General features: G+C 48.1%; 1 protein-coding gene across 2 annotated transcripts in view; it reads left to right on the top strand.

Annotated features, from left to right (window-relative positions):
• Positions 1 to 18,560, top strand: part of KIAA1467 (KIAA1467 ortholog) — a 33,218-nt gene that overhangs the window by 12,173 nt on the left and 2,485 nt on the right. The window contains exons 3-12 of one of the 2 annotated variants that reach the window (XM_012732875.1): positions 188 to 286; positions 3,305 to 3,493; positions 4,475 to 4,605; positions 8,366 to 8,513; positions 8,844 to 8,985; positions 11,030 to 11,173; positions 11,338 to 11,419; positions 13,817 to 13,972; positions 16,477 to 16,594; positions 17,962 to 18,182. In XM_012732875.1, coding sequence (XP_012588329.1) covers positions 188 to 286; positions 3,305 to 3,493; positions 4,475 to 4,605; positions 8,366 to 8,513; positions 8,844 to 8,985; positions 11,030 to 11,173; positions 11,338 to 11,419; positions 13,817 to 13,972; positions 16,477 to 16,594; positions 17,962 to 18,182 — 1,430 coding nt within the window. Of the gene's footprint in view, positions 1 to 187; positions 287 to 3,304; positions 3,494 to 4,474; positions 4,606 to 8,365; positions 8,514 to 8,843; positions 8,986 to 11,029; positions 11,174 to 11,337; positions 11,420 to 13,816; positions 13,973 to 16,476; positions 16,595 to 17,961; positions 18,183 to 18,560 lie in introns of those variants that run through there. The other variant, XM_012732876.1, reaches the window with a different exon arrangement.

Raw genomic sequence — 18,560 nt, 5'->3', positions numbered from 1 at the left:
TTACAGTCTTCTCTGCTATAGAGATATGACAGTTCACCAGCTGTTCTTAATGCGGGACTGGGCCCAGCGGGCTACTCCATATCTATGGTGGTGCTGGCAGTGCTCTGTGTCCACCCTTTCTCACCAGGAGTGGGGCACTGTTTTGGGGTAACTTGCTTAGGACATTTTTTTTTTAATGTGTCTTCAGGTGGGGATCTGTCTCCGCTGGAGTTGGCTGATGTAAATGGAGACGGCCTGCGTGACGTACTTCTCTCCTTTGTGACCTCAAGGAACAGGAGCGCTGTCGGTAAGAGCCGGGCCGTGGGCTGGCTGCAGGAGAAGTTTCTTGTCAGGGCCAGTCAGCTCTGAGGGACCCCATGGAACAGTAGGCAGTGAATACAGTCCTACAGGATAAACCTGCTGAGAGAGTTCTTGCATGCAAATGGAGCTCCTTTCAAGGAAGCAGAGAGCGTTGTTGCTGGCTGAATTTTTTTTTTTTAAAGATTTATTTGTGCATACAGAACTGGGGTACAGACCAGAGGCTCAGAGGCGGCGAGAGGCTTCACCAGAGACAGAGCGGGGAGCAGAACAGGCAGATCGATGAAGTACACTGCTGAGGGGAGCAGCAGGCGGGTCAGGAGAGGTCTGCTGTGCCATGTGGATCTCCTCCGGGGCAGGCGGGAATTGAACTCATGTGGAAGTGGCTTTAGCTTTTTAGTGCTGTGCTTTAACCCGCTGCGCCACCAGGGAGGGCCACTGGCTGAAATTTTTAGTGGCCAGGGAGGCAGGTGAGGAAGCTGCGTGCAATCCAGAGAGAAAGTGACTTTCCTGCACACCTGCAGTGAACAGTAAACAGTGAACATCTTAGGCTTTTTGAGTCTTGTCCCAGTGAATTTTCTATTGCTTCTTAAGTTAAAATCAACACCGACTCTCTCCTCCCGCCCCCGCCCAGCAGAAAGCCTTTGTTCATGTTCTCACACACCTTACACGTGTACATCTTGGCTGGGTGTTTTCCTCTGACCCTTGTGTACGCTCTGTCTCCGCTCTCTGCCCTGTTTGGGAGCTTGGCCTGTGTGGTTTATGTTAATAGGCTCCCTGATCTGTGGAGTTCAGTTGGGTTTGGCCAGTGGGGAGCAGAGGCAAGAGGCAGGGCAGCAGGAGTGAGGGCCGGGTGTGTAGCCCACTGGCCGGCCATACACTGGCCATTGCTCCTCTCTGCCTCCTCTGTCCCTTTGGGCCTAGAGCGGTAATAGTTCCAAGAGACTGCATATCCCTTGTGATTTCCTTATCCCCTGAGCAGGTTTTATAAATATCTCTTTATAAGCCTTCCACTAGGTAACGAGGCAAAAAGAAAATTAGTTCTGTATTTTCAGCAGAGGTCCATGGGGCTTTTGGGTTTGTTCTGCAGCCTCCATTAAAGTAGATTCAAGTTGAAGTCTAAATGGATGCAGAACTTTTGTTTGAGAATGAGAACACCTACCTGTTAGTCACTCAGATCCTGGTGAACATCTAGGAATGTTTTAGAGAATTCTGAGGCTGCAGCCTTTCTAATGTTACTAGAAATACCTTTCTGGGGCTGGTGCAATATACAGAAGCAACTTGGGTATAGCTCCTAGGGATATAGAGGACCTCCTGCCCAGAAATTTACTTATATGCAGCTGGACCTTAGTTACTTTTTTTCTTCCCTACCTGTGACTCATTAGCCTTTGAAGTAAAAACTTTCCACTTCCATTTTTAAAGTTAGAGCTATTTTAGTCATTTGGTAATGAACTTGCTGCATTAACAGAACCCATATGGCAAGACCAAGGGGTGTAAGACTCAAGATGGACCAGCCACAGATTGTAAAAATAATAACATACAATAACCAGCTAACATATAGTGCTTTCTGTTTGCTTCGCACCATTGTAATACTATTATGAACCACTTTATCCATCAAATCCTGTGAAGCAGGCTGATAAGAGGGGGAAACAGATATGGTGCCCAAAGTCCCATAGCTGGTGAATAGCAGAGCAGGGGTCTACGTCCTGGGGGTCCGACTCTCGAGGTCATGTCCTTGATACCTTGTCAAATAAACCTTCAGGATTATTTTAAAATAATAACCCCAGCCAGTGGGTTCAAATCTGTGCCACTGAGAATGGGAAGGGTTGCATTTTTTTATTTGCACATTTGTCCTTTCATTCATTCAACAGTATTGGGAGGAAGCTCTACTGTGCGGCTTACAAGCTCTGGGCTGTTGCATTTAGCTAAACCAGATGTGTGAGGAAGAGAGATCTGGCACCACCTGGCAAAAAAATGAGTCAGAGGATTAATAAGGAGTCACGGTGCTTCATGGAGGAAGCAGAACCCAGGATGTTCATCAGAGCTTCCCTGGGTGTCGAAAGGTCACCTGTATTAACTGCAGGCTGCCATGAATAGTGCTGATTTTGGCAACAAGGTCTGAAAAAGACAAACACAACCTGGTTGTCACTTGTGTGTTTATTTGGCAGTACTGAGGAATAGGTATAATGAAGCTGTAACACCTACATTTCCCGAACCTTCTTGGCCTTTGCTGGAAGTACCGTGCGTCATTATCCTTCTGACTGAATGTAAAACTGGCAGAGGATGAAGTTAGACTGACATGTTAATTAAATGGCACAAAGGATTATTTATTGAAGAGGTATTACTCTAATCCTTTACCTGCTATGCTTGGATCCAGATGGTACATTTTCCCATTTTCTCCTAACTGGGGCCAAATCAGCTGATTCTGTTAAACTCTAGACCAGAAAGACCTGCTGATCTTGGCTATGTATAATCTTCAGGTTTATTTTAAGATACAATTGCTTGTCTGCTCTCAGGGAGATTTGCTAGTGAAGTGTTGAGGTCTTCTGCTCCTTCTCTGCACACGTCCTAGGCCAGCCTCCCTCTTCCGAGCAGACCTTTCCTCCTGCTGTGCTTCTCGTCAGCAGCCTCTTTTCTTTCTATTCTGCGAGCAGTTATTCATAGTTGCCATATGTGTGAGGTACACTGCAAGGCACTGAGGCTGTAGAATTAAAACTATTTCAGCTGTCCCGAAGAGCGTCCCCATTTAGTAAGGGCGAGTGCCCGCTTGGAAATGACATTGGGGGAAGTGAGCAGTCCCATGGCACGGGGTCTGCCATCAGAGCTGTGTTCTCAGAACGGCTGTGACTTTGTTCAGACTTTGTTACCAGGACACAGGAGGGAGCCGAATGGTCTGAGTTGCCGCCTTACACCATTTACTTCGGCAGCTTCACCTCCCGGCCTGCAGTTCACCCTGCTGCTCTCCCCCTCTGCCTCCTCTTCTTCCCTGTCTCTCCCATCTTCTTAGGTGCCCCGAGGCCAGCTGCTCTTCTCGTGTGCCTGTCGGGGATGAATGGCAGCACACTGTGGTCCAGTCCCCTTCCTGAGGAGGCCCGCCATATCACATGCTTGGATCTGATGCCAGGAAGCAGTGCTAAAACCATCTGCCTTGTGACAGGGACACAGAAGATGCTCAGTGCATTCAATGCGACATCAGGTAAAGGTCACTAGCCACAATGGCTCTCTGTTCCAGGGAGCCCTCATTGCCATCACAACAGTCTGGTGGGAGGGGGGCCTTTTCCCCTTCGTGTGGTAGGAAGTCTGATTTGTTACTCTGGAAGGTGGATGTAAGGGAAAGGGCTTGAGTAGACTGAGTGATACATCCATGGTTCAACCTGTTTGGTATTAGGATGGGGCTAACCTGAGTTATCCAAACAGAAACTACCCTGAGGCCTGCGGCTTGTAAGTTCTGTTCTTAGTACAGGTTGCTAAGCCTGGTCTCTTCATAGTTGACCTACGTGGTGCCCATACTTGGCTATGACTACTTACACATGCCAGTGAAGAAACCGAGGTCTGTGGAGTCATATTGATTTGGCTTTGTATTTTCTTACTGCATTCAGACATGCATGACCAGCAAAATGAAAAAGAATCCTGTCTACTGAATGCTCCTTACAGAGTGAGACTGTCCTGCCAGTGTGTTTGATAACACCTGGCTCTGTGGTCTCAAGTGAATTTGAAGAAAGATCATTCTTTCTAGCTTTAGATTTTGGAGTTTGTAGTGGGGTGCTTCCGAGTGAAGAAAATTTGGGTGTGCGGTAACTCTAGAAGTGAAGTCACATCTTGAAGACCTCCCATGGTTTCTCTACTTATGGGAACATATGTTGGGAGGAAGTGAGCTGGGTTTTGGTTGGCTGCCGGTTTTGGCTCCTTGATCTTGGTGATATTCCCAAACAGATCAATATCTCTGCCCTAGACAAGCAGGCTCCTGCTTCTTGGAAAGACTTCAACACCTCCGTTTTAGCTAAAGAATCTAGGTGTGAGGTTATTTCATAGGCTAGCTCCCACTCCCTACCCCACCTCCTCAGTTAAGATAAAAACTAAAGGGCAACGTGAGTGGGCGTTGCTGTCCTTTGAGCATCACAGTGCCCTTTCCAGAGGCAGAAAGGCCTACCTATGTGCACCTGTTGTCTTTCCCTAGGGAAAGTCATTTGGACTTTAAACCCAAACTACTTCTCCAACGGTACCCTGGCTGCCCCAGGGGTGGTGCTGCCGGACGTGGATGAAGACGGCGTCCGAGACCTGGTGGTTCTGGCCATCGGGGACTCACAGGTACGTGCTCTGTGGAGTGGTCCTGGTTTCTCACAGGGAAGCGTCAGCTCGAGTTATCCCAGTTCCTAGTGCCGGTATAAATGCTGCTTTAAACCTTATTATAAGAGCTTCAGTTTAAGTCAGTTCTCTTCATGACATTTGATAAATACATTACCATCGTGAACCCATCTTCTTGGCTGTTTTGCTGCCATTGACTGTGGCAGGGTAGAACTTTGGAGCCAGGTAAGTGTATGTTTGAGTGTCTGCTCTCACACAAAGCTGTAACTTTGTGGCCTCAGGCAAGCCTGGGAACTTGGTTCTCCTTTGTAAAATGGCAATGTGATATCTACTGGTGGGATTGTTCTAAAAGTTAGACCTACAGTAACACCCATTTTTTTTTAATCATGTGTATATAATAAAGCAGAACTAAAAATACATGTATATGTGTGTATGTATATATGTATTTATGTGTATATATATACGTATATATGTGTATATATATATGTATATATGTGTATATATATATATACACACATACATAACTTTTATTTCAGTCATGAACAATTAAAATGATAGGAAGTTGGGCCCTCCCTTATGGCACAGTAGGTTAAAATGCAGAGCTATGAGTCTATCTGCAGCCACTGCAGCATGAGTTCAATCCCCAGCCAGGGAAGTGACCCACATGGCCCAGCAGACCTCTCCTCACCCACCTGCTGCTCCCTTCAGTGGTGTATTTCAGTCCATCTGCCTGTTCTTCTCCCCACTTTGGTGAATCCTCTCACACCCTGCACCTCTGTCCTGTACCCCAGTTCGTGTATGCATAAATAAATAAAACTTTAAAAGAAAACGATAGAAATCTATATAGAAAAAATTGAGACATGTCATAATAATGACCAAAGAAAGGAAAGTGGTAGTTTAGACTTAGAGTCTCATCAGGCTTCTCAAGGATGTTTTGCTGCAGCCCCCAAATGCTGAAACTAGTTATTCCGTGCACAGATAATAGTAGTTTTCCCCTAAATCACAGGAAGGGACACACTCATGAACAGAATTATCTCCAACTTACTGCTTTATTGCTGAAGTTTTTCTCCAGGGTTCTGTTCAAGCTTTTTTTCCCCTAAGACTTTCTCTCAGACCACTTGGTGTGAGTTGGCCTGGAAATTTTTGTGGATAAAAGACTTGAACAATCGGCAGAGAGTTTTTCTGGGAACATGAGGATAAGGATCTTTTTTGCCACATTTGATAGCTTTTGTAGACTTTTTAACAGACCCTGTGGGTGCTGGCTAGCTTTTTGCAATGCCTATCTAGAGTATAGCATTTTAAAACCTGCCAGTATAATGCTTTAGAACAGAATTAAACCTGTCAGTGTTTCATGGTTTTCTGCCAAGAGCAGCATGAGCTAACTCAGGGTGCCCCGCACTCACAAGCATTGAGGGCTACTGCTCTCCGGACACCAGGAGACCCCTTAGGTCTGTGAGATGAGAGAAGATAGGTGATGAGGTTACCAATCTCGTTAGTGTTAGGGTACCTTCTGTAAGTTTTTCTTCAGCTGTTTGGTCTTAGAGTAGTCTGAACCACGACCTCAGGCATTGTCAGCAGTGTTTTCTGTCCCAGTTACTGTGAATGGAGACCTGGCTCTAGAAAGTTTTCGGTGATTTCATCCATCTGGGAGTGATGATTCCATTCATCCACATGGGAAAGTATGGGGAGTTTCTTTTTAATGGAATTTCCATTAGCAGAAGCCTAATGAGACAAATTATTTATCCTGAACAAATTAAAAAATTGTGGTTATTATCCTGAACAAATTAAAAAATCTAGCTTATTTTCTCTGTGGTTGGTGGGACAATCTCTGTGGAGGTTGATACCCTCCATAGGGGTCTATTTTGTCCCTTCTTTTTGGTCTCTGCCAGAAAACAAAGCCAGTGATTACCTAGCTTGCCTCACAGAAATTAGTCCTTTGCACACTAGTGTACAGATGTGGAACAGTTTTCATTTTGCCTGAAAAGTGGTAAACTGTATTTGAAAAATCTTGAAGCTATGGGTTTAGGGCATTGTCTCCATCTTCATACTGACCTTTTTTGACCTCTCTACCAACAAGGAACCTGTGGGGCCTGTTATACTCTAAGCTGCCAGTGTGGAAAGTTGTCTTCACCAGCAGTGAAGCACATTAGGTTGATGGGTTAAAGTTGTGTTCTTAGAGCTGGAGTGGAGTGGGGTTGGCTTGGGATAGCTGGAGCTGCTTTGGGATTAGAGGAACTGCTCTGTGCTAGAACATTAGTGGAAGCCTGAAAGCCATGTGGCTAACCCTCTCCCATCGTGCTATAATCTTGACGCAGTGTTCCAGACACAGTGGCCTCACACGCTCCCTGAGGACTCACGCTGATGGGAATAACACTCTTTTGTGAGCCCAGTTCATTTTTGGTCAGCTGTAGAAAATTCTGTCATATTCATGAGAATTCTGCTTTCTCGTCACTTCCACTCATTACTCTTCCTTCAGCCCACAGAGCTGCTATGAATGAATGTAAGTCTCTTTCTGGATAAAAGCCCTTTAACCGTTAGCTTTGTCTCTCTAAGCCTGTTACTCTCGTTCAACAATAAATAATCGCTGGTTTCATATGCTGTCCTCACGTCCAGACCCTATCCTCTTTGGTTTCTTTCCCTTTGTGCTCCAGTTTGTCCAGATGTCTTTTAAAATGTGGCACCTATATCTGAATTCAGTGCTCTGTTCATATGTAATGAGATACCAACATACCAAAAAGATCAGTTCTTTTGATACAGTCTTTCTATTAATGTAGCTTTCCCAAGAATCACGGTTCACTTAGACTCATTTAAAACACCGTTTCTTTTAATAACCAATTAATCAGTGGTATAATTTCTTCTTCCATTATTTTGATCCATCTTTTAGCCTAAGACTGTTCTCAGTTTTCAGTATATTGTACAGCATAGTCACTATTCTTCCTGGCTTTGTGAGAAGGGTAATTAACAGGAATGGGGCAATGGCAGAGTGTGGTGACTTCCTGCTGGAAACCTCCCTCTGGGTTGGCATCTTTCTCTGGCTACACTGAAATACATAACGCTTTATCTTTCCTTAAGAACTTATGATGATAAACTGTATCTAAAGCTCTACCCATGTCAGTCTATCAATATAATCTCTGTATTTCCGAACTGGCAGCTCTACTCTCCAAAGAAAATGCTCTAAAGCAAATAAGTCCTGAAGGCCAAATTTCCCTCATGGTTTGTTTTTATAAATTAAGTTTTATTGGGACACAGTTACGCCTATCCATTTTTGTATTATTCATGGTTTTTTTTCATACTGTAGTCACAGAGTGGAATTGTGCAGAAGCCATCTGGTTTGGAAAAATTACAATATTTATCATCTAGCTCTTCACAGAGCAAGTAACCAATCTCTGCTTAAGAGTAAGGCTCATAATGATAGGAGAGTGCTGCCCGCATTAATTTCTGGGGATGGAAGTAGACTGGAGGTCAGCTGTCCTCTGTTTAGCTCTGGGCAAGAATTCTGTGCTTCTAGAGTCTGCTCAGCAGTAGCTGTGCTTCAGGGACATTGCCTGAGGTAGCTCTGAAGGTGCCCTTTGCCTGTGTCTGACAAGGTCATTTGAAGGTTGTCTTATCTCTGGGGAAGCAGGTTGGGCTTTGTGATTCCCACTTTGGGAGAAATCTCAGTGTTTCTGAACCCCTAGCTAGTAGGGAACAGTGACTGGGGAAGTTATTTGATTAGGAAATGGTAGGACTTTATTGATTCAACTGCCTTTCTTCATTTCTTTAGCCAGATCTGTGCTTTCTGCTGGTGTCTGGCCGGACAGGGAGCCCAGTGGGCCGACCGGTGAAGTACAACATCGTGGGAGTGGGGAATCTGATTGGTCCTCAGGTTTACATCACCACCAGTGGGGCTGTCTACATCCTGTTTGGCTTTGGTAAGAAGCAAGGCTAGCTTTTGCTTCCGATCCCCTTGGGGTATGGTTGGATAGGACATGCTGCCCCCAGCCTTTCGTCACCTCCCATGGCAGGGGCTCCTCCCTCCCCACACCCATTGCAGCTCACTCTGCTTTCCCTTGCTGCTTCTCCAAAGAGATGGCTCCTTGTTTAGTCCGCTGACTCGTTCCTCCACTCATTCCGGGTTGCCCCAGTCTGGGTGGGCTGGATCGGACCCTTCTGATCAGGTTCCCTGTCTCTTGCTCAGATTCTCACCTGGGAGAGTTCTGTTAAATCCAGCTTCTCAGTGTTGGTTCTTCCTGTGGTGCTAGGAAATATTCAAGCTGTCGCCCTGCGGGACCTTTTTGTTGAGGCCCAAAATCAAGACAGCTCACCACCTTCTCTGCAGATAGAAGAGCCAGAATGGGAGAAGCGGAGATCCATCAACCTGTCCGAGTTCATTGACATTTACAGGTAGGGCAGGTGTCTGACCTTGTCACAGTGCCCTGGAGTCTATGTGTGGGTGGGCTGGTGAATATGTGGGTGAGGTTTGGAGGAAGCGGTGTTCGTCCTCTTATCCACTGTATGGTCTGGTTAACAGGCGTGAGAAGTTTTCTGTTCTTGATAACATAATGTGTTACTGTCTATGTTGATGACTGATCTGCCATCACTTTACAGGTTGGTTGCAAGGAAGGGTATTTATTTAGGGTTCCAAGTGCGAACAGGACAGGCTGGGGCTGGAGAACCTTTCTTTGGGGAAATAGGTTTATTTAAAATATCTACTTATAAAGCTAAGCTGAAGTATCTGTATCTTTTCCTGTATCTTTCTGATAGTTTGAAGCATCATTTTGGCAGAAACAAGGCAAACACCTTGGTTTTTTTTTTTTTTTTTTAACTTGTTTCGTAACTAAAATGTGTCATTTGTCACATGCGGTGCATTTTACTCATTTAACCCCAGAGGGGGCTATTGTTGTCTTCATTTTTTCTAACAGAAGTTTCAAATCATAGTCGAGCATTTAATTAGGCAGTATCATATTACTTTGGTGAATCCAGTAGATTTAGATCGAAGAGTCTGTGTTTTAGAAAGATACTAAGTTGTCAGAAAAGCCAACGTTTTTGCAACAAAAATTATAGAAAAAATATGTCGTGACTTTTCTGACAACCCACTAATTCGATGACGTGTATGACTGGAGTTGACCACAAGGCATGACAGCTCCCTGAAGACCCCCTCTTCCCTCCCTGCGGGTCCGCCATTATCTTCGACTCTGTTACCTTCCCAGACTGTCCTCTGTAAGAGCTCAGCTTTTCAGCACTTCTCTGGGTTCATTTTGAACTTGTGTTTTTAGGGATACTTGCCTTCTAAAGGTCCAGAAAAGGACTTTCAATTGGAAAGACAGAGTATTCCATTTGATAGGAGACTGGTGGGGAGAGAATGCATCGTGGATGGGAACTGCTAAAGCCAATTTGAAGCACATGAAACCATTCACTCAAAGAACTGTTTGCTTTTCAGTATTTACTGCTGGACTATTTCCAGTAGCTGGAACATAGACCTACAGAGAACCCAGGTACTGATAAAGGACTGAGTCAATAAGATGTGGCCTGGCCATGTAGTACTCAATCATAAGTAAAGGTATAATGCTGCCACTTACAGCAAAATGAAAGTGTTCAAGGGAATGATGTAGAGCAAAGCAAATGAGAATGACCAAGACAAATAGTGGGCATTTACAGAACGATGAGTCAACAAAGCAAAATACTTAGAAACACTAGCAGATGCTAGTAAATGGGGTGAGGTGAGGTTTCTGAGGTGAAGCAGGTGGTGGGGGAGAGACATAGGGTACAAAGGAGCAAACCAAATTTTAAAAAGAAAGGTTGAAAATAGTTTATGGTACTATTGGCCATAAAGAGGAGAATATTTGGCTATAATTCTTTTTTTTTTAATAGTTTATTTTTACATCCTTTTGTGCCTTTTTCCAACTCAGTTGCAATCCCCATGGATTTCCCATCACCAAGTCACCCGTGTGCCATCACCATAATCCCGTGCATTTCCCTCCCCCCACTGTCTTTGATCCCATTCCCCTCTCCACCCCTGTAAAATGTCTCTGGTATGTAGCTGTTCATTATTGTTATTATTTTCTCGCCTGGTCCGTTATACTCCTGCTATGAGTGAAGCCATCCGGTATTTTTCCTTTTCTTTCTATAATTCTTATACTAACATTGAGAGTGAAAGGTCAGAGTGGAGGGTGGAAAGCACACCTGCCGGGGAGGCACAGGAACAAGGAGTTAGCCTGGGGAGTCGCAAAAGCCCCGGAAAGCCACAGTTCCACAAAACCCAGCACTGCCTCACTAAGTGCTTTGGGACTTCGGGGTACCTGTTAAATTTTAGGTATTAAGTTCGTGATGGTGAAAATCAAAAAGAAAATCAAGTATACAGGCAAAGGGTCAAGCTCAGAGGCCAAACTCAGAGGGTGTGGAATCTGAGCCACACGAGGGACTGACCCTGGAGTCTCGTTTGATTCAGTGATGGTGTCGAGCTGCTCCAGATAGTGAAGGCGCCGGATTCCAATAGCAGCAACCTCCTGATTACGACCACGCAGAGCCTGGTCCTGCTCCGTGGGCAGAATCTCACACCTTGCTGGACCCTGAGCCTTCAAGGCCTCCGCAGGTCTGTCGCGCGCCTCCTCACGGTTGCTGTTTTGACCCCCTGTCCCGTTCTGAAAATTGCCCCGATGGTGGCTTGACACCTGGGGCCAAGTACGGAAGGGCGGGGGTCCCCTGTGCACCTGTTCGTCTTTCTCACCTCACTTGCCTCCTTTGCCTCGCTTGCAGCCAGCCGACCCCTGGGTACTTCACGGACGATCAGACACTTGACTTCCTTCTGCAGATCCAGGATGGAGTTGGGATGAAAATGGTAAAACCTGGGGGCTCAAATCCATCAGAACATAAAGAAGATAGATGCTTTGTGTCCAGCCTGTGCCAGGCGCTGTAAGAAATAGGAATCTAAAGCTGGCTTGCTTTCTTTGAAGTACTCCAACCCTGGCAGGATGGAGAAAATACAGCCTCACTGTTCAGCGCTGCGCTTGTAGCATTGGAGGCTTTTGTAGCTAACTTCCTGCCTAGCCAGGAGTTCATTTTTCTGGGTTCCGAACTCATAATTAGACAGTAGGTGCCTCAGCAGGGCCTCGGTGGGAACAGGTGGGTATAAATAAATGTAAATGGGAAGGCGGGGGATGCAGGGTAGCTGGGTGCTGGAAGCCTTCCTAAAGCAGGGAAAGGTGAGCAGATGGGGTTGTCTTTACTTGCAGAGGAGGCAGGACAGCAAGACCGGCGCCCAGAGAGAGGGGGTGTGGAGGGTTCCCAGGAAGCTGAAGAGGTCTTACTGTCAGAATATAATTATTGGAGAGCAGTTTTAACTCCCTTAGCATTACAGGCATTAAAATTCCCTTTGTAATAACTGATCAGGCTTTTAGTTTGTATGTGAAATATGTATCTATTGCACACTGTCCCCCAAGAGTGAACGTGCTGCTCGTTCACTGCCACTGACGTGTGTCAGTCCCGTGCTGGCTGCTCAGGGCCCCTCTGTGGTGACACAACATCGTGAGGATGAGGCTCCTGTCACCTGGCGCCTGTGCATCTGTTGCTGCACCAGGCCTGCTGACCACTGGGAGTGGGCTGTGTGGGGAGGAGTAAGTACCCCTAAATAGAGCAGGTAGATTGAGTCTGAAGAGCAAAGCAGGCTTATGCATTGCTCATTATGAAAGTTTAAGGGCAGCTTGTGTAAAGGGGATGTCAGCTGCAGGCTGGTCTTCTGGAGGAGGCAGAATCCACCTCGCCCACCCTGCCAGGGGTCTTCTAGGCCCCACCTGAGTACGAGTGGTCATTGTGTATGAGACTAGTGATGCCAGACACCCGGGGGGTGGGAGGATGCCACTGGAGTCTTTGTTCTGCTAAGATTAATGAGTACAGGTTAGTGTATATGAAGGAAACAGTGGGGATGTCCGCTGTCTTCCAGGGGTAGGCAGTTACCCTTCTAGTCCTGAAATGGTGTCTGTACTAGGCAGAGTCACTTTGGTTTTCCCACAGATTCAGGCGAGAGAGGCTTCACGTTGATCAGGGATTAAGTGCAGAATTTCGAGAGCAGAAGCTAGATGTGGGTGCTGAAGGTTTTCCTACTGGGGAAGCTGATGGAGGACTCTGAAGGCATGCTGAGAAATGTGGGTGAGACATCTGAGGCGGTAGGGTTTTTGGTCACAGGAGAGGAAAGAGCCACTAACAAAAATGTCCCTTCAAGGAGGGCCTGCCAGTATTACTTCTCTGAAAGAAGCAGCGTCTGATTGTACTTCAAAGGATTTTCAGCTAAAGATTGGACTTATCATTGGCGTTCCTGGGAGGGTTAAGGGATACGGGTATCCAGTGGCTTCCATTAAGAGCTGAGACGCTTAGGGTTTCAGACCTGCCTTTAAATCTGGTCCCTGCGCATGACGGTGGCCTTGAGCACATTCCATAAGTTTGCCTAGCAGCAGTTCCTGCATTCTGTAGAACAAGGGTGACAGTAACACCTGCCTGCCCAGACACACTGTGACAGTTACGTGAACAATGTGTGGGATTGAATAAAATGTTTGGTGACATGTCCCTGGACTTCTCTGCCCCCCAGGGATTTTTGCTCCTTTTGGGAGGCCCGGCTGAGTGTGGGCAGACAAGGCAGGACCTGAGACTGGGGGGCGGGGCGGAGGGGGCGGGGCATGTGCTGTGAGTGTCACTGCAGCCTCTCCCCTGCTGAGGAACCCGGCAAGTAGATGTGGGGCTGGAGGGGTGTGGAGGAGTTTCTGGGGGATTTTGGCGAATGGGAGACTCTAGAACTGAGGTGTGATGTATTTGGGATGAAGAGAGACCTCAAGGCTACCAGAGATGATCAGTTTCAGTGCCTTCATTGTCCTTTGAGAGGTGCAACTCAGAGTGAATTTTCTCCTAAAAAACATCTTTTTTTTTTGGTGCCTTTTTGGCTTGGGTGCTTTCATTGTCTTATTTTTACTTTTTGAAAACTGAAGTGTTTGCATTATACCATATAAGTTTCAGGGGTGTATTCTTGAGAATTGAGATCACTGTTGAAAGTCCACTTCTGTCCTTCGCCACACCATTGCCCTTTTTCCCCAGTTGATCCTCACCCTTTCTTTTTCCCTCCGGTCACCATGAATTGGTCTTAACAGTGCAAAAATTTTTTGAATATTTGTGAATGTATGTATATGTTTTCTGCCTGTGGCCTTGCTGAAGCTGGCTGTGCTCACATTCTGTGTGCCTTCTCTTGCAGATCATGGTGGTGGATGGGGACTCGGGCTCTGTCACTTGGAGTTACAGAGTTCCATGTCACATGAAAGAAACCCCTACCACCTCAGCGGTCACCTCAGACCAGAAGTCTGTCTTCCTCTTCTGGGCTGAAGGGCTGTCAGCGATGTCTCCCAATTCCGTGAGTGATCCGGGAGGGTCTCTTCACTCTGTCACGTGGCAGCTGTGCGCCAGGCCGACTGCGGTCTGGAGGGCTGTGTGACCAGCCAGGTGGTTGTGGGTAGAAACCGAACAGCCTGGATGCATTACGCAGGACCCTTGGCTTGGTTGAGCCCCGACCTTTCAGCCTGCAGCTTGGAAGCTGCCTGTAGTCACGGGCTCGCAGCTCTGGAACACTGAAGGGTAAACATCCCCTCCCCAGGTCCATATTTTCAGCTGATTCACATGTACTGCCCTTGTTGAGGAGAGAAACATTTCTGCAGTGGGCAGGGAGGGTTTTATGCAGGTGTGAGACTGAGTTTTGAGGTGAATAAGCTGAAGTTGCAGGCGTGGCAGAGCAGGAGTGCCATCCCCCAGGCTGGTGTTAAGCCCTAAGTGGGGTGTTCGTGAGAGAGGCAGGTGTGCAGAAGCAGGAGGTACCACCTGCCTGGATGCTATATGCTCCCTGCAGCATTTGAGTGGGGTTGATGAGGCTGGTGCCACTTATCCTTCCCAGGAGGAAGTTTGTGGTAAGGTTAGTAAGACCCACTCTGACTTCATGCAATTAAACACACATTGACAGCACCTGCTGTGCGTCAGCTTTTAGTGTTGTCTGTAGCCATTCAGAATCGACTGGAAGCAGAACCAGTGCCATGGTTTAGCCTGAAAGCACTGGTTCTGCTTCCAGTCGATTCTGAATGGCTACAGACAGTAAGCACTGGTTCTGCTTCCAGTAAATTCAACATGGTTGAATTTATCAACCACGTGCTCTTGGAAAATCACTTTCCAAGTCTCATGCTCCTCATTCGTTAGCAGCCATGCTACAGTAGTCCTTCGATGGGAGGGCCAGATGTACTTAGAGTCTGAATCAAAGTCCCAACTCTGCTATGTCCTGACCTGTGGCCTTGGCCAGGTGACCTAACCTTTAACTTTCTGGCTCTCTCACTTACTACAGTGAGGCAATTGGACCAGGTCAGGTGACTCTCAAATGTAAGAACATCACTGCAAAACAAAGGCGGATGACAGATGCTCTAGTGGAGGTACAAGAAGGCAGCGCAAAAGGCGGGAGATACTCAGTTGTCCGGGGTGATGAAGGAGCTTTCCACAAAAGGGGTGGCGAGTAAGCTGGGGACGTAAGATTGAGGGGCGTCTTAATGTGTGGAGACAGACTGGAGAGGGTGGGTGGGCATCTAAGTGGAGAGCCAGACTGGCCCAGGCTACGGAGCAGAGTGCAGCGAAGCTAGGTAATGATCAGGCCTCTTGAAGCAGTGGGTGGGGTGCCAATAACTAGCAGGAGGCTGCTAGAGGCTAGACAGGAGCTGCTGGCTGGCTGGTGTCAGCCTTGGTTTCCATGCTGAGGCGTCTGGGTGCGTTCCCTGACAGTGAGGAGGGAGCATTCCTGTGTTCCAGCATGGGCCTCCCTGCATGCCTGGCTCTGGGTGTTGAGAGGTGGCAGAGACCCTGCTTCCGCTTTGTGGCGTGGGACGGGACGGGCTTCCTGGGCCTCTCCCCTCACTCTGGGCACCTCCTGGTGCTGATGATGCAAGCGAGGGTGATGTCTGTCCCTCGAGAGTCCATTTCCTCTACGGGGGAGGCTCAAGTGTCCCCACTTGAGAACTACTGCCAGACCCCTGGTCAGTATTCCTGGGCCTTAAGGACAGTGTGGCTGCCCATGTGTGTGTCCACGTGTGCCAGCCCGCCCAGCAGCACATACCTACAGCCAGCTCCAGCGTGTGTCTACAGGTTGACCCTGACCGTCAGGCCCAAACATTTTTGTTTTGCAGTAAATGATTCACTTCTGCTTGGTCAGTGTTCTGTGCATTTTAGGACATAAGATTTTTGCCATGGTTTAGCCTGAAACATGCGATTGACTTTAAAATCTAAATGAGAGGAAATGTCTTTGGTCACTGTGGTTGCACACTGGGTTCTGCTCCAGGGCCAGCCCAGTGCCCAGCGCTCCCCTCACAGCACACAGGGAGGGCTCGCCACCAGATTTCCTGCCTTTCTTCCTTAAAAACAATCCTTAAAAGGCCCTCCCTAGTGGTCAAAGTGCAGCACTGCAAGCAAACTGCAGCCGCTTCAGCACGAGTTCGATCCCTGCCCCGGAGGTGACCCACATGGCACTGCAGACCTCTCCTGACCCTCCCACTGCTCCCCTCAGCAGTGGACTTTGTTGATCTGCTCCCCACTCTGTCTCTGGTGAAGCTTCTCATCGCCCCTGCACCTCTGGCCTGCACCCCAGTTCTGTATGCATAAATAAATAAATCTTAAAAAAAAAAATCCTAAAGCGGGCAGAAAGCATTTTCTAGCAACAGGAGCTTTTTGAACTTGTGACATGAGGTTGCATGTGGCAGCTTTTCTCTGGCACAGCTGTGGCACTGGGCCCAGGCCTTAGCTCTGCAAGGAGTGAGCGCTGGCTTCTCACCTGAGGACCTGCGCGTGCGGGGAGGTAGCGTCACCCTTGCTGTTTTTCCTTCTCATGGTCAGGACGGCACCCTGGGAACGGAGCCACCCGGATTTTACCACCTTTACCTCCTGCATCCAGCTTTCCCCTCCATTCTTCTGGATCTGGCTAATGCTACAGGCACGGTGACAGCTTCGGAGGGTGAGTGCCACTGCTGGGACAGGCGTGGGCAGGGCAGGGTGGCCACAGACTGCCCAGGGGTCAGTCGTGCTTTCAGCTGACAGAGGCGTGTGTGCTGGGCCAGTCCTGTGCATGTCCCTGGTGTCGGGGGCCATTGGAGGGGGTGCTCCTTCTGGGGTAGCAGTAGGCTCTCAGGCTGGGGACCCCCTCTCCTGTGGCCGTGCTGAAAGCTGAAGGTCAGCGCCTCCTGGTCCCGGGGTCCTGTGGTGTCAGCATCCTTGCTGGCACACGCGCAGCTTTCTGAGCATCAGCTACATGGCCGGTCCTTGCAGGGTGCGGGAACGCATCCTCCAGGAGCTCAACATCTGGAGGGAACTTTGAGGGACATGATGGAGCTAGAGCATCTCTCAGAGCATTGGTGTAGGATCAGCAGAGACTTTGCTTTCACTGTAAAAGCCAACACAGCCCTTGCATGGCAGTGGAGGAGCCAGGAGAAAAACCAAAGGAACAAAAAAACTCAGCCATAACCTGACCCTTCATAACCACCGTGAACATTTTGGAAAGATTCGTCTGTTCCACGTATGCCTATAAATAACACGGTACAGCAAAGCAGGGATCACATACTAGACACCTGTAATTAGGGAACCAGGCCCCAGAGTTGCAGCCAGTGCCGCCCACTAGCCTGGCGTCATCCCTGGTCTCCTCAGAGGTGCCTGCCTCTGCTGGCCCCGGGGAGCCTGCTGCCCGCTCCTGGGGTGAGGGACTCCCAAAGCAGCCACTTTTCCTTCCTTTTTGCAGTCTCTTGTGTTCTGACTACAAACTCATTTGCCTGGAAGTTAAGGCTCGTGAATCTCAGTTTGTTGGGGTACATTGGGAAGAAGAGCTGATCCATAATCTGCTGGTGGCTTTGTGGGAGCCAAGTGGGGAGGTAGAATCCTGCCTGAGCTGTTTTTCAGTATTAGCATAAACTATCGTTCCCTGAACATCGCACCAAAGAACTGAGACCTTTTTCTGTTATGCCTGTTTTAAAGGTGAGGCAGAGTACCACCAGCCAGATAGGTAGGTTACCTGCACCATGTCCTGACCATCTGGCACGCTCAGGTCCTCTGCTTTACTGTGCTGCCTTTTTGACTGAATTCTCGCCATCATTGGCACAGCCTCTCATTTCTTGATTTGGGGCTTCTTTATTGGAGACCCAGGTGAATGGGCAGCCTTGTGGGCAACCACCCAGTCAGTGCTCTGCCAGTGCATGGCAGTTGACAGGTGCTCAGGAAGCCTGTTGGAGGACTGGAGGGGGCCAATGAATGAGTCTAGTGGCTGAGCTGAACCATTCTGTGAGCGGAAGCTTTCTGTCCTTGTTGACTGCTCTTGTTTTTGTCCTTCCTCAGTTGGAATTAACGACCTCTGGAAAGATGCCTTTTATGTTACCAGGACAACAGGGCCAGGCTCCGAAGGCCATCCAGCGCCCCTGGTGGTCAGCAAGCTTAGTCTCCGGTGGGCATTGATGGAGGGCCAAGTGGTCCAGCTAAAGGAGGCCACCCCCAAAATTGGCCGTGGGGAGCTGCGGAGATTTCTCTCCAGGATAAAGTTTGTTGATTTTCCCTACCAGGTGGGTAGCTTCTGAATGAACGAACGGATTCCCGCTGAGGGTTTAGGACACATCCCAGCACTGTCTTTGCTCTTTAGGAAGAGGGATTGTGGGAGCTTCCTTGAGCAGCAAGAAGCTGGCTCTTGGGACCCGCACTGTTTCCTAGGGGGCTTCCTGACCACTGAGAAGTTGTTTCTCAGTTGTTTTCAGCTGGGAACAGTACCTTTTTTTTTGGGGTACATTTGGAAACGGGGGGGAGGGAGTCATGGTTGTTATTGTCACAGCGACTGAGCAGCACAGATGCTGCTGTATTTTCTAGGTACGGCATGTCTGCTGCTGTTACATGAAGCATTGCCTTGTCCGGGCGCTATGATCTCTGCCTGGCACCCCCCTCCCCCC

This window comes from Condylura cristata, unplaced genomic scaffold (genome assembly GCF_000260355.1).
Source record: "Condylura cristata isolate star-nosed mole 26May11 unplaced genomic scaffold, ConCri1.0 scaffold00036, whole genome shotgun sequence".
NCBI lineage: Eukaryota > Metazoa > Chordata > Mammalia > Eulipotyphla > Talpidae > Condylura > Condylura cristata.
Note: the sequence above shows the minus strand (reverse complement) of the source record. Positions and strands in the feature narration are given on the sequence as shown.